Source organism: Crocuta crocuta, unplaced genomic scaffold (genome assembly GCF_008692635.1).
Source record: "Crocuta crocuta isolate KB4526 unplaced genomic scaffold, BGI_CrCroc_1.0 scaffold125, whole genome shotgun sequence".
In the NCBI taxonomy this organism is placed as follows: Eukaryota; Metazoa; Chordata; class Mammalia; order Carnivora; family Hyaenidae; genus Crocuta; species Crocuta crocuta.
This window is the reverse complement of record NW_027531143.1, coordinates 8270923-8286506: the sequence shown is the minus strand read 5'-3', so window position 1 is coordinate 8286506 and position 15584 is coordinate 8270923. Positions and strand designations below refer to the sequence as shown.

General features: G+C 40.6%; 1 protein-coding gene across 2 annotated transcripts; it reads left to right on the top strand.

The window, feature by feature from the left end:
• Positions 1 to 534: 534 nt before the first annotated feature.
• Positions 535 to 14086, top strand: BCL10 (BCL10 immune signaling adaptor). Of its 2 annotated transcripts, none has more exons than XM_077771088.1 (3): positions 535 to 861; positions 7610 to 7898; positions 10257 to 14086. In XM_077771088.1, the coding sequence occupies exons 1-3, from the start codon at positions 805 to 807 to the stop codon at positions 10610 to 10612; spliced, it is 702 nt and encodes a 233-aa protein (XP_077627214.1). In that variant the 5' UTR covers positions 535 to 804; the 3' UTR covers positions 10613 to 14086. The 2 variants fall into 2 exon arrangements, with proteins under 2 accessions (XP_077627214.1, XP_077627215.1); XM_077771089.1 differs by lacking the exon at positions 535 to 861 and adding an exon at positions 2379 to 2436.
• Positions 14087 to 15584: the final 1498 nt, after the last annotated feature.

Sequence of the window (15584 nt, the reverse complement as noted above, 5' to 3'; positions counted from 1 at the left end):
AAGGTAGACATGTTTTTATTACACAGATAAATAAGGAAAAGGATTATAAAAAACAATAACCAAAAAGTATGCAGACGTTAAATTAAGTATTAAAGTGTGTGTGTGAGGGGGATCAGGGGTGGTTTTTCTCTTTCAAAAAAACTCTTTAATATTGTAGTTAAGCTGCGTCTGTGTGTGTTGTGTATGCGCGCGAATCCGTACGCGACCAAATAACTATATTTGACGGCAAACACAGCCGCCGGAAATTGTAGGCGGGGTCTGGGAAAAGGGGAGGAACCCAGACGTACCGACAGGCCGAGCCCGCCCCCACCAGTGAGCAGCCTGCCAGGGCGGGGGCGGGCGGCGGGAGGAGCAACGGGCCCCACCCACGGAAACGAGTCCTTAAGGAGAGGCGACCCGACCTCTCCTTGCAAATAGCATGCGGGGGCTGTGGGCGGAGCCACTCCTGAAAGGATCCAGAGGCAGGCACCGATTGGCTGACGCAGAGATGGGGCGGGCTCTAAGGCTAATCCAGCCTCGCGGAGGGGAGGGGCCTACGCCTGAGTTTCCTGGAGAGGAAGGAACCCGACGCTGAGGCCGCTTTGGAACGCAAAAGTCTACAGCGCCCTGGGCCCTAGAGGCGGAGCCGGAAGCTCCACCGTTTCGCCTCTGAGCCCCTCTGTTTTCGAAGGGGCAGCTCTTTTTCTCTGGACCGGGTCTTCCTCCCCTCCTCCCCCTTCACGCGGAGGCCGAAGCCCCCAGCCTGGCCTGGCGGTGCTGCGGGAGCTCCGGGACCCGGAAGAAGCACTAACTCCCGCCTCCGCCATGGAGCCCACCGCGCTGTCCCTCACCGAGGAGGACTTGACAGAAGTGAAAAAGGACGTGAGTAGCATAACCTCTGCCCAGGCGCCGTCGAGGGCCGTTGGTTGAGGGTGGGTGGGGGCAGGCTGCGGCCGGGCGGGCGAGGAAAGCGGAAACCCTGAGTGGGAGTCCCGAGTCGGAAGAGAGCCTGCGGGTGGGAGAAGCGGAAGGTCCAGACACCACAGGACGGCGGGGAGTATGTAGAGCCCTACATCCGAGAGCCTTGGTGGAAGTGATCCCCGTGATCTGTTAATCTTACGTTTTAAATCGCTAAAAGCAGGACTTGGGTTCCTGAAGCCTTGTCCAGGGGAGCGTTTCTTCGCAGTCAGCTGCTTGCCCACTCTTAGCTCTTCCTCTGGTGTGTGTGTTTGTGTGTGTGTGTGTGTTTAACCCCCACTGCACTTTGGACCAGCGTTGTTGGGAACCGATTGCCCAGGTTCATCCCTGACTCAGACTCCTTAGGCTGCTGGCTCAACCTGGAGCAAAGCTGGGCCAGTTAAAGGACCCCAAAGCAAAAATGTGAAACTCATTTATAATGGGGGTTGGGGGAAGCTCAACAGCTGAAAGCACAACCTGGAATTCCCCTAGTAAGCAAACGCCCACATATTTAAATTGAGGGGCGGGCGGGGGGTAGCCGAAATAAATCTACAGGTAAATGCTGAAAATACTCAGTACCTAAATTGGGCTCTTTTGCTTGGTTGCTGCACAACTGCACAGATCTTAATACTTATTTGAAAAGAATGCCTTTGTTAAGGTATTTCTTGTTTCTCTTTTGCTTTTAATTACTTGTTTTGCCTTACGAGACCTATAGGAGTACCACTAAAATACTTTATATAAATTCAAATTAAAAACAGGAAAAAAAAAGCCTCAACAACGGAAACTCAACAGAAAATGAGTTCTGGTTTAACACTGCAGTACTTATACAGAATAATCTCTGTGAACTGGACAAGACAGCAGCTTTTTGAATGTACATCTACTTTAAATTCTTCCCCTTCCCTTCAAAGGTTTATTACACTGTATTCGTATTTACAATTGGTATGACTCATCAGCAGAAGGAAACGGTATGACTGGGATTTGTGCCTTAGTTTCCTCATTCAGATACTTATGGAGCACTTACTATATGGATAAAGTACTATTCTTGGGCCTGGAAAGATAGGAAAAAAGGACAGTCAGACCCCTACATACTATTTGAGATAAGTCTGGCACCTTGGTAACTACTGTACAATACATGAATGTTGCTTTATAGAAGATTTGTGCCAGTAAAAACATAAATGTCAAGAGCTAAGCCTGCGGTGTTCCAGATTCTTTGTCACACAATTTGCAACGTTCCCATTTAATCTTTACAGCGGCCTCTGAGGGAGATAACTGCCATTCCCATTTTACAGCTGATTAAAAAAAGGTGGTGAGAGGTTACAAATGGGTATAAATATAAAACCTGTACACAATCACAGATATGAAGAGTGCCTTCCAGGTCTTCATTCATTTTTCCTATCAGTTCATTGATACTATCCATCTCCATGATTTCAATTTACAGCTGTATCAGAAATTCATAACCTTGAGGAATCCTGAATGGGTTTCAGGAAGTCTATTTTAAAAGTACGTGCATATTTTTTCCTTAGAAATTTTCTTCATGCTATTTTCAAAATGGCTGATGACTTCAGAAGGTTTTAAAATTATCATACACAGGGATGCCTGGGTGGCTCAGTTTGTTAAATGTCTGACTTCGGCTCAGGTCATTATTTCACAGTTCGTGAGTTCGAGCCGCATGTCGGGCTCTGTGCTGACAGCGTGGAGCCTGCAGCCTGCTTGGGATTCTGTATCTCCCTCTCTGCCCCTTCCCTGCTTGCTCTCTCTTTCTCAATAATAAATAAACATTAAAAAATTAAACTTATCATATACATATTTGGACTTCCTTCTCTGTCTGCTCTAGGTGCTTATTTCCAAATATCTACTGGAAATCGACTACTTTATTCTGCACACTCAAAAACTGAACTTTTTATCATCCCTTCCCCAAAGCTGCTTGCTGTCCCTGCTTATTCTGTCTTGCTGTACAGTATACCACCACCCATCCTCCTGGAAAGTCCCACTCTTCCACTGTGCTCCTTCCCTCCCCACCTGCCATTCCCATCTAGTTGTTTACCTCATCTTTTTGGTTGAATTTAGTTCAGTTTCAGAAATATGGATTACATGCTGCTGTGAAGCATGTATGATTTTAACAATTTAAAAATTAAAAACTGGGGCGCCTGGGTGGCTCAGTCCGTTAAGCATCCGACTTCAGCTCAGGTCATGATCTCGCAGTTCGTGGGTTCGATCCTCACATGGGGTTCCGTGCTGGCAGCTCAGAGCCTGGAGCCTGCTTCGAATTCTGTGTCTCCCTCTCTCTCTGTCCCTCCCCTAATTTCTCTCTCTCTCTCTCTCTCTCTCAGAAATAAATAAAACAGTAAAAAAAAATTTTTTTTTAAGTTAAAAACTAAGATACAGTCCCAGTTTGAAAAGCTTGATTTCTTGCAAGGAGGGAGACACATAAAATGATAATTTCAAACTGGATAAGTACAATACATTTTACATTCGTCTAAAACACTATTGGACACTCTAATAAGTGCAAGATACCCAAAGTTGAAGAAAACATACGTGGGTCTTGCCTACTTCAAACATACGGGCTGTTGGGGTTGAAAACTAATAAATACATGATTTCAAATTAAGCTAAGTTCTGTGAAGGAGACAGGCAGGTGTTGAGACAATAGCAGGAGGAATCTACTTGAGATAGGATGGTCAGGGAAGGTTACATTAAATTGGCTGCTGAAGAATATGACAGAACTGGGGGAAGAATGTTCTAGGCGAATAGAATTTGCAAAAGACCTAAAATAAGCAAGATCTTGATGACTTGGGGAAATTGGAAGAAGGCAGAGGGTTCCCTGAGGTGAAGTTAGGAAGGTGGGCTAGAGCCAGATCATGAAGGGTCTTAGAGATGGTAATAAAGTGTTAGGACTTTTTCCCTAAGTATAGTAGGGACCTATTGAAGAATTATATTTTTAATCTCTCTGCCTATTGTATGGACTGAGGAGAGCAGAAGTGAGAAGAGGAAACCACTGAGGAGATACTTGGAATTTATATAGTTGAGAGCTGATGGTGTTTTGGATCAGGGTGAAAGCAGTGGAAATGGATGGAATGGAATTCCAGATGGATTTTTGAAATAAAAATGATAGGAGTTGGTGATGGATTTCGTTGAGAAAGAGTGGAATTAGATTGATAAGTGAAAATGTCAAATCAGCTATTAGACCTATAAGTCTGAAGGTAAAAAAGGAGATCTGAGCTAGAAATAGAAATGTGGGATTGAGTGAGTTCAACTAGGGAGAGCTAGAAGGGAAAAGGGAGATCATAGGGGAGTGAAAGATGACAGCCACAGAGATGGGAATGAGGCCAGGAGAGTGTGGTGCTCATCTAAAACAAGAGAGTGTTTTAAGAAGGGAGTGGTCAACTGTGTCCATGCTACTGAGAAGTAAGATAAAGACTGGCAAGTATCAGATTTGACAGGAGGTTACTATGGCTGAGAAGAGTAGTGAGACAGTGGACATGAATTGTGGAGTCCTGATGCATAGAAAAGTGAAATATATGCACAGGGTGCTGCAAGAACAGAGGAGAGGGGATGCCTAACTACAGAGTTTAAGCAAAGCTTCCTGAAGGAGATGACCACTGTGCTGAATCTTAAGTGATAAGTAAGGATTTAGGGTATGAGAGGAGAAAACAAAACAAAGGTAACAACACAGTGAACCGTAAAGTGACAAATAGCAGTTTTAGGTAGAACAGATACCGATAGAGGTGGTGATAGATTAAGCTGGAGAGGTAGGCAGGATCCATGGCAGAAGTGTCCTGTCGGCAATTATCAGGCAGCTATTATTTATTGAGTACTTACTGTGTGTCGGGAACTGTGTCAAGCCTTCGTATTCATGTAGTCCTAGAAGTCCTCCAAAGGAATTGTTTATCACTATTTTTTTCAGTAAAGAACCCGAAGCTTAGGTTAAATAACTTACCCCAGCTCTTAACAGGAGTATATGGCCGATTTAAGATCGGAACTGATGTTGGCCTGATCCAGAGCCAAACTCTTGACCTCTCTGCTATTCTGCCACAGTTGAGGAACTTCATCTTTTACATTGGTGGAACACACTGTTTTAAATTTCTACAAAATTCACTGACAATATTTCAATATTAGTAAAATTCATATGATACTTTTTTTTTCTTGAAAAACTGGAAGATCCTATAAATGTGTGAAGGAGACATTTGAGTGGGAGGAAAGAACTAGGAAGTATACAGCTAGGTGTCTGTTCCTAATAGTCAACGCAGCATATGATAAAGACCTGAACTAAGGCAATGCTGGTAATAGAGATGAAGAGAAGGGGCAGATTTGATAAAAATAAGGGGTAAATTGGCAGGACTTGGTGGGTGGGTGATCAGATGTGGCAGGTGAACAAAAAGCAGGAGGTCAAGAATGAGTGTAAGTTTATCCCATGATTAGATGGATGGGGGTACTCCCAAATGAGTTAAGAATATCAAAGGAGGGGCACCTGGGTGGTTCACTTGGTTAAACATTGAGCTCTTGATCTCAGCTCAGGTCTTGATCTCAGGTTGTGAGTTTAAGTCCCGCTTTGGAGTCCACGCTGGGGGTGGAGCCTACTTAAAAAAAAAGTATCAGAGGAAAGGGACAGACAAAGATAATTTAGTTTTGGACATGTTGAATTTGAAGTACCTTTGAGATGTCTAAGTGGAGAGTGTCTTGATCACATGTACAAATTTGTGAACCATCAGCATCTAAATGGTAATGACAACACATGGAGTTTTTCAAGTTCAGCTTTTTTTTAAATTTATTGTTTTAAGTTTGTTTATTTTGAGAGAGAGAGTGCATGCATACCTGTGAGGGAGGAGTGGAGAGAGAGGGAGAGAATCCCTAGCAGACTGTTTTGACAGCACAACTCTGGTAGTGCAGCTTTATCTTATGAACTATGAGATCAGACCTGATCCAAAATCAAGAGTCAGTCATTTAACCAACTAAGCCATCCAGGTGCCCCTCAAGGAGTTCAGCTTTTAAGTCTATTGTCTCCAGTGCTCGCTTCAGCAGCACATATTGCCTCCATCCCCACAGCCTAAATTCATACACTCAGCATATTACAGCAATCTTCTTATGGGTCTCCCCATTTTTGCTCCCCCCAGTCCTCTGCAAAACTTTTTTTATTGCTTCTTATTTATAAACCTTTGATGACTCTTTTGGCTACCGGGAAACGTTATGTTCCTCAATATGTTACAACAATTCTTCCATAATCCAACCTGTTTTCCTCTCTAGCTTCATTTCTCACCACCCATTCACATGCACCCTGCATCCCAGCTACACTAGACTTGTTAGTATTTCCCTCTGTGCACCTCATGCTACAAGTGTAGCCTCTGTAAACTTTCTAGGTCCTGGAGGTACAGTTAATTGCTTACTCTGTGCTTCCTCAGTACTTGTGGCTTTTTTCTGGGTCATATCACATTGTTTTAGAAATACTGGCTTGAGTTTATTGTGTGTTCTCCAACTAGACCATGTGCCCTTGGCATACAGGATCCATGGCTTGTTCATCTTTGTACGCTCAGCACATGGCATATTAGGCATTCAGATATATATGGAATGTTTGTTGTATGAATAAATAAATGAATGTTGGAATTCAGTGGCCCGAGAACTGTAGGAATCTTTCACCTAACCTACTTTCCTGCCACCGTGTACTAGATATTTCTAAGATCTTTCATTCCTTTTAGCTCATCATGATACCTGTGGGTCCATTTAGTCATCACTGTCTTTATCACTAACATTTATTGACTACTTACTATTTACCAGGCACCTTTCTAAGTATTTTACTTAAATTAATTTATTTCTCATAATACTCGGGTGAGGAAACTGAGACACTGAGGAGTTAACTTATCCAAGATCAGATATCTAGTAAATGAAGGAGCTAGAATTCAGTCACTGGAATGAAATTATTAATGCTATTTTTTGGGACCCACACATCAGTTTTCTGCTAATTAAATTCCCTGAGGCACCTCTCAGATCTAGGTCTGTTTTCTGTGATTTCCTTTTCTTCATTCCTTTAATTCCTTCCAACATTCACTGTTTCTTTAGCGCTTGCCCTCCACCCCACCCCTCATACTTGCCTTTTACCAAATACTCATTGAGTTAGTCTTTCCATTTGAATCCAAAGACAGACACATTATGGGTCCTTTTAGTGCAGAGTTTTTATTATTATTGGTATCGTCATTGTTTTACTCTAGGAAAAGGGAAAATTAACAAACGTGAGAAAGTTATAAATTAGGAGACCTCACTAAGTTACCCTGACTAATCCCAGAGTCCTTGTTAAATGGTAACTAAAATGTATGGAAGCCTCTGCTCTCATCTGTACCCTTGAAGGTGGAGACGCTCAGCAGGCCTCCCTATTTCCACGGACCCAGGCCCTCTAGATCCGACTGAACCCCTCCTCACAATAGCCTGGTCTTGGTATGTAGGTGTGGAGATGAGATTAAAGCAAGATAGAAACTGTGAGCATTGTTTAGTCTAGGACCTACTTCTGTCTACTTGACGCTTTGTCTTAATAACACAGATTTTAGTAGGCCTGAGCTTCTTCAGTACGTTTTCTCCCACCAATTAAGATTCTAATAATAGTCACCTAATAATCAGTCACGTATGTGATTTCCTCGGGTGTTTAAAAAACAACAACAGCAACACTGAAACCCAGTTTATGTCTTCTAGGCTTTAGAAAATTTGCGTGTATACCTGTGTGAGAAAATCATAGCTGAGAGACATTTTGATCATCTACGCGCAAAAAAAATACTCAGTAGAGAAGACACTGAAGAAATTTCTTGCCGAACATCAAGTAGGAAAAGGGCTGGGAAATTACTAGACTACTTACAAGAAAACCCCAAAGGACTAGATACGCTGGTTGAATCTATTCGGCGAGAAAAAACACAGAACTTCCTGATTCAGAAGATTACAGATGAAGTGCTGAAACTTAGAAATATAAAACTAGAACATCTGAAAGGTAAACTGTTTTAGGTGGCCAAGAATGCATTTTAATGTGACAATGCTTTTATTTTTAACATTTATTTTTAAATTTTTATTTATTTTTAATTTACTTTTGAGAGAGAATGTGAATGAACGAGGGGCAGAGAGAGAGGAAAAGAGAAAGAGGCGGGGAGAGAGAGCCCAGAGCAGGGCTCAAGCTCACCCAATGTGGGGCTCGAACTCACAAACCATGAGATCATGACCTGAGCCAAAGTCAGATGCTTAACCAACTGAGCCACCCAGGCGCCCCGGACAGTGCTTTTAAAAGTAAAATACACGGGTTCCAGGCTGGCTCAGTCAGTGGAGCATGTGACTCTTAATTTCAGGGTCATGAGTTTAAGCCCCACATTGGTGTGGAGCTTATTTAAAATTTAAAAAAAAATTTTTTTTGAAAAATACAAAACAAAAATCCCCAGAAATGATCATTTTGTTAGTATTCAAAAAGTTTCAGCTTCAGAATTACATTTGATTTACATTGTTTTTACCTTATGCCATGTCATTTCATTGGAAAAGTGGACGACTGTCACTCAGTGCTCTGTATTTATATTTATTTAACAATACCATTTACACAAAACTTAACTGTAATGAAGACCCGGGATATGCAGGAACTTGTTTCTAAAGTCAGCAGAATGTCAGGTCAGCCTATTCAAACGTAACCCGTGAAAATGCACATCACACACGAAGAACAATATATAGATGAAGTATTTTTAATAAGCCCAGCTCTGATAGTTCTTGTTCCACCAGCTGGTCACAGAGTGAAGTGGTTGGCACATGTTTATAAGAATCATGGTATAGAAGTTCTCCGTAATTTTAAACACTAGAGTCACTGTCTGGCCAGATGAGAGGGGCATGGGAACTGAGGTTGATTAACGGCATAGCAGATTTCACCTCCTGCATTTCACCCTCACCCTGGAGCACGCCCCTCACCAATTGGAATACTACATAGAATTGCCTGGACTGTTTAAATCCTCCTCTCCCCACAAGCCCCATCTCTCTGACTTTCTCCAGAGCACTTAAGATAAACGTGCATGTGATGTAGCTCTACTCCGGCTGTTCTAGGCACTGGGGATACAGAAATGAATAATTTAGGACTCAGCCCTTAAGAAACTCAGTCTGTAAGTCCATACTGAGACACACTAGAAGTCTTCCCTCCTGAGCCACATTTAAGAAAATCATTCAGGGGCGCCTGGGTGGCTCAGGCAGTTGAGCGTCTGACTTCGGCTCAGGTCATGATCTCAGAGTTTGTGAGTTCGAGCCCTGCATTGGGCTCGCTGCTGTCAGCTCAGAGCCTGCTTTGGATCCTATCCCTCTCTCTCCGCCCCTCCTTTACTCACACACACACTCTCTCTCTCACTCTCAAAAATAAAGAAACATTTTAAAAAATCATTTATGCAGCATGGAAGAGAAATGCTGAATGTATTGTGAAGCTGAAAAGCTATGGGAAAAAATGACATATAAATGTACTTAAAATATAAGACTTTGCAGATTTTACATAAAATTTGTCAACTCAGGAGGTTTTGTGCCTATAGGCAGTTAGGTTAAATAATTGCTAAGCCAAACAGATAAAATTTGTTTGTGTTCATTCTTTTCACCCTGAGACTAATTGTTAGCTATACTCATTGGATGTGGTAAAATTCTTTGATCAGAAGATCCACTGTCATTTAAGTAAACTCTGGTTGTAAACCGGAACATTATTTAATGTGAAGAGACCTGGATTCTAGTTCTCACTTTCTCATGAAGTGGTTCTAGAATGTTGGGCATGACCTAACTGTTTGGGGTCACGATTTTCTCATCCTTAATAGTGAGAAGCTATCCCAAGGGACCACTAAAATCCCTTCCATTTCTAACACCCTATGATCAGGAATCTGTAATTGGTATTAATTAACTCATAGAATTTTAGCATATGCCCCATTTACAGTTTCTTTTTATCACATTTTGTGCCAAAATGTTAAAGAACATTAGTTGTGAAAGCTCTTTCTTACCTTATGAAAAATTTTAGGTGCTACATAATTTTTCCTGGGTCATTCAGTGGTTAAGTATAGAAGTATGCAAATTAAATGTGAATTATAGCATGTCATTTAGCTTCCTTGAGATTACTTCCTTATCTAGGAAATAAAAAGTAATGGTATACTTTTTGGTTGTTGGGATAAGCAAATGAAATGTGAAACCGATGATGACAATTTATGAACTGCCATTTAAATTTCTGGTTGTGTGGTAACTAGCTTGTAATCTTCCAAAACTCACAAGATGAGTATGGGCTGGGATGTTTGTTTGTTTGTTTGTTTGTTTGTTTTTTAGTGACTTTTTCATTTACATCTGAATAATTTTATCATAGGACTGAAATGTAGTAGCTGTGAGCCTTTTCCAGATGGAGCCACAAACAACTTCTCTAGATCAAATTCACATGAGAGTAATTTCTCTGAAAAACTGAGAGCATCCACTGTCATATACCATCCAGAAGGAGAATCCAGCACGGCCCCCTTTTTCTCTACGGAGTCCTCCCTGAATTTGCCTGTTCTAGAAGTCGGTAGAACTGACAACCCCACCTTCTCTTCGACTACGCTTCCCAGACCTGGGGACCCCGGGGCCCCGCCTTTGCCGCCAGAGCTGCAGTTAGAAGAAGGAGGAACTTGTGGAAACTCCAGTGAGATGTTTCTTCCCTTACGATCACGTGCCCTTTCGCGTCAGTGACAGAGATTACAGCCTTTAATTTTTTTTTTAATAATGGCAAAAAATATTTGAAAAGATATGAATCTTTTTATAGAATCGCTAAAATGACTTAACATTTGATATGTGTCTTTTAAAAGGCAATGGAAGCATACTTTGTAAATAGACTCTTAGAATAAAAGAAGCCTCCTCTTAGATAGCTAAAGAAAATCATGTTAATCATGTACTTTTCTGTGTTTTCTGTTCTTTTCCATTTTTGAGGTATTTTGCGTATGTTCTCATTTTTTATGTTTTAAGACTAACTTTAATAGGGAACATTTTTCTATTTGAGAATAGGGTATCAGGCTGGGAATAAGTTTCAGTGCAGTTGTGCTAGAAATTTTGAGGTCTAATAGACCTTTCTAATTCTTCAGCAGTAGATTTTCAGGTTAAACTATTTCTGTATGGAATAAACCCAGTCACTGACACAAAATCTGCCAGTGCACTGCAGAGAATCTCTTTCCCACTCAATTGGTCTTAGGGACACTTAGAGAGTCCCCTTCCAATGTGGGGGAACATCAGAGAGAGGTGTTGTGGTTGGAGCCACCTGAGATCTCAATTTGCCAAAACACATTTCTTATTCACCTTACTATTAGTACCTTACTAGGATTTTCTTATCATTCCAATTCCTACAGAAGAATCTTGACAAAAGCCTGCTGTTGCATGTAATTTGATGAGATTGGAAAAAAATTTTTTTCTGTGCTTTTCATTCGCTTTTAATGAGGACCACTGTACAAGTTGAAATAACTAGGACAATGTGTGTGTGTGTGTGTGTGTGAGAGTGTGTGAGAGACAGTTCTGTCTTAAATACTATTTGGAACAAGTGGACCATTAGCCTGATCTGTCTTTTTGTGACATGACAAAGTTTGGCTAATTTTACACCTTTATAAATTTTATGCTGTCATTATTTTTTATTTAAATTATAATTCTACCTATTTCCTGATTATATGTCTCATATATTTCCATTACTTTGAAAAAGCAGAGCTGGAATGTGCTATTAACAATAAATGTTTTTAAATTGTAGTGCTGTTGTTTTGGAAGTTTCAAGTATTTCAATAGGAAATACATACCTAAAATACTTTTTTGTATGTGCCAGTTTTCATAGAGACATTATTTCAGGTTATGAGATCAAGTCGCATTTTTAGATAGACCAATGAATTTATCAATCATGAAGACTATTGGTATATTGGCTTTAAAATATTTTTCAAGTCTGCATGATTTTTGTAGTGTAAAATTGTCTAAGGATTATAGGGAAACCTGTCTCATCTTCAGCAAGGCATAAGAAAATAGCATTATATTTGAAAAAAAAGTCTTTAAAAAGCAGAAGCAGGCTCTTCATTTCATTAATTAAAATAAAAATTTGACATGCGGTTACTTTTAAAATTTAAAGAGAATTTATTCAGATCAAAAATAATTCTGTATCACCTCCATTTATAGTTTATAACCCTGAGTTTTCTTTCAGACTGTTAACTATACAGACAATAAAATTAATGTTTTATTAATGTTAACTCAGCCTTTTAGGCTTTCTGAATCCTGTGAAGTCCATTTTTTTTCCTTTAGACACTGAAAACCACCTATTGCCAAAAATGTGTAACTTAGCATGACAGATTGACAGGTTGATGGATGCAGCAATGAGAAAATTACTTTTTACAGATACAGTATTATTACTTCAAACAAAGACAATTCTGAGCTCGCTTTTTTTTTTTAATTAGTAGACTTTATTTTTTAGAGTGGTTTCAGGTTTATAGAAAAATTGAGCAGAAAGCACAGAATTCCCAATACCCCCTCTTCCTCTGTTTTCCATTTTCACATCTTGCATTAGTGTGGTATATACGTTAGAATTGATGAACTAGTCTTAAAACAGTATCAACTCAATAGTTTACACTAGGATTTACTCTACGCTGTACGGTTCTATAGGCTCTGACAAATGCATGAAGTCATGTATCTGCCAGGATAATATCAGACAGGATAGTTTCACTGCCCTAGAAATTTCCTGTGTTCCACTTACTTGTCTTTTCCTCTTCCCTCCACCTTCCAACCCTGGCAACTACTGATTCTTTTATTGTCTCTTTAGTTTTATTTTTCCCAGAATGTCACGTAGTGGGAATCATATAGCACGTAGCCTAAGTTTTCCCCATGTCTTTTCATGGTGAGCACACTTTTCCTGAGGTAATTACGCATCTTTGGTCAATATGTTGCCCTTACGCAAGGTCAAATTCTGGCAAATTAGGAACGGGCCAGGATAATGGCAATTTGTTTGTTTTTAAGTTGTTTTTGGTTCTGTTTGGGAGTTTTCAGGCTCACTTTGATAAAGTTATTTTAAGTATTTTATCAATCTTTTGTGCTTCATGATTTTTGTCTCCTGTTTTAGAGATCTTTGCTTATCTTAATGTCATGATGATAGTCTGTGTTTTTTTCTGGAAACTTAGTTGTTTTAGTGTCACAATTGGCTATGTAATTCATTAAAAAGTGATTTCTGTGTATAGTATAAAGTAGAAGTCAAATCTTACAGGTACTCTGTTTTTCCCTATGCAGTATAAAAAGAGAACTGAAAGTTCCCGGCTCTGGCCTTACCTTCTATCAGTGGATAAACATACCTGCTTTTGACTTTGAGGAAAGCAAACCAAGAAGCAAATCAGTCTGTGGTTGTTCAGTGTAATCTCATGAAGACTATCTGAATGGAGGGCTAAACTCCGGATAAAGTAAATGACTCAAAATCACACAGCTATTTAAGATTAAAATCCAGGGCTGTTTGGCTCCACAGTCCATGGTCTTCCCACAACTCCATGCTCTTAGTGAAAGGCAAAAGATAAAAAGCATTTCAAGAAGGAGCCCTGTCTTGTTAAAAGGTCAGGTAAGAAGCTGTCACACAAAGACTGTTGGCAGCTCTGATAATAGGGACTCATGTTACTCAAACTGAGTACCCCAACCCCAGAGGCCCTCCACAGTGAGCCAGTTTTAAAAGCCACAGGATTAGTGTGATAATCTTAGTGTCAGTTTTACTCCATAAGAAGTAATTTTAAATATTTTTATATATTGAAATAAAAGCTATATTAGGGACTAGTATGTAAAATTTGCATACATTTTCAAGATGTTATACTGTGTGTCCCCCAAATTTTATGCTCATGGGGCTCAGTGCCACACTGTATCGGGTTTACCTACAGTGGGGCTGGAGACTCAGGTCAGCCACATGAGCAATCAACTATGTCTATGTAGCCTGAATCCCAGTTAAAACTCTGGACACTAAGGCTTGGGTGAGCCTCCTAATTGGCAACACTCTGTGCATCCTGTCACATATCTTTGGTGCAAGAAGTTAATACTGTCTACGCCCCAATGGGGTGAGGACATTGGAAGCTCTGTGTGTGGAAGTCTCCTGGACTCTACCCAATGTACCTTTCCTTGGCTGATTTTAATTTGTATCCATTTGCTGCAATAAATCACAACCAAGACCAAAACAGCTTTCTATGAGTTTTGTGAGTCCTTGCAAAAATTTGCAATTGCTATCAGAAGTGAGGATGCATCAGGGGCACCTGGGTGGCTTAGTCGGTTGAGCGTCCGACTTTCGCTTGGGTCATGATCTTGCGGTTCGTGGGTTCGAGCCCCGCGTCGGGCTCTGTGCTGACTGCCAGCTCAGAGCCTGGAGCCTGTTTCAGAGTCTGTGACTCCCTCTCTCTCTGACCCTCCCCTGCTCATGCTGTCTCTCTCTCCTAGAAATAAATAAAAACATTAAATTAAAAAAAAAAATTAAAAAAAAAGTGAGGATGCATCAGGGAAATATAAATCAAAACCACACTGAGATACCACCTTACACTGGTCACAGTGACTAAAATTAACAACTCAGAAAACAGATGTTGGTGGGGATGTGCAGAAAGAGGAACCCTCTGGCACTGTTGGTGGGAATGCAAACTGGTACAGCCACTCTGGAAAACAGTGTGAAGGTTTCTCAAAAAATGCAAAATAGAACTACCCTACAACCCAGCAATAGCACTACTAGGAATTTATCCAAAGGATACAGGAGTGCTGATTCGTAGGGGCACATGTACCCTGATGTTTATAGCAGCACTACCAACAACAGCCAAACTGTAGAAAGAGCCTAAATGTCCATCAAGCGATGAATGGATAAAGATGTGGTTTGTATATATATGATGGAATACTACTCAGTGATGAAAAAGAATGAAATCTTGCCACTTGCAACAACATGGGTGGAACTGGAGGCTATTGTGCTAATATAAGTCCATCAGAGAAAGATACCATATGTTTTCACTCATATGTGGAATTTGAGAAACTTAAGACCATGGGGGAAGGGAAAGAAAAATAAGTTACAGAGTGGGAGGCAAACCATAAGAAATTCTTAAATACAGAGAACAAACTGAGGGTTGATGGGGATTTGGGGAGCAGGGAAAATGGGATGGGCACTGGATGTTGAATAAGTGATGAATCACAGGAATCTACTCCCGAAGCTAAGACTACACTGTATACACTATATGTTAGCTAACTTGACAATTTTTTTTTAAAGTGAGGATGCTTTTGGGTACCCCCAAACCTTGCACTTTGGGGCCATCATCTTCCTCTGTCAACAGAGGTACTTGGATGGAAAATTTTGAGAAAACACTTATCCAAAACTACACTCTCGTAAATTATTATAATCCACATTATTTACAGATCATCTATTCAGTGAAAGGCACTAAGCTGGACTTCAGGAATATAAAATTAACAAAACATAGTCCAGCTCCTCCCCTGGGAAGGAGGAGTGAACAAGACAGACATAGCTCTGCCCCCTGGAGCCTACCCCCAGTAGCAACAGCAAGTTATGAATGCGTGTATCATCTAAATGAGCAGACAGCCTTCCCTGGGCACTGTAAACGTTTACAGCCAACTTCTTCATTTTCATTTAAGTATCTTCCTTCTTAGATCACCAGGAGAAGTAAAAGATTTCTGGTTTCCATGGTGACAAGGT

Bases quoted from the DNA above. Each gene is read 5' to 3' on its own strand.
- BCL10 (XM_077771088.1), top strand. From the start codon at position 805: ATGGAGCCCACCGCGCTGTCCCTCACCGAGGAGGACTTGACAGAAGTG. The intron at 862-7,609 runs GTGAGTAGCATA...TATGTCTTCTAG, and splicing joins TGACAGAAGTGAAAAAGGAC to GCTTTAGAAAATTTGCGTGT. The intron at 7,899-10,256 runs GTAAACTGTTTT...ATTTTATCATAG, and splicing joins AAAACTAGAACATCTGAAAG to GACTGAAATGTAGTAGCTGT.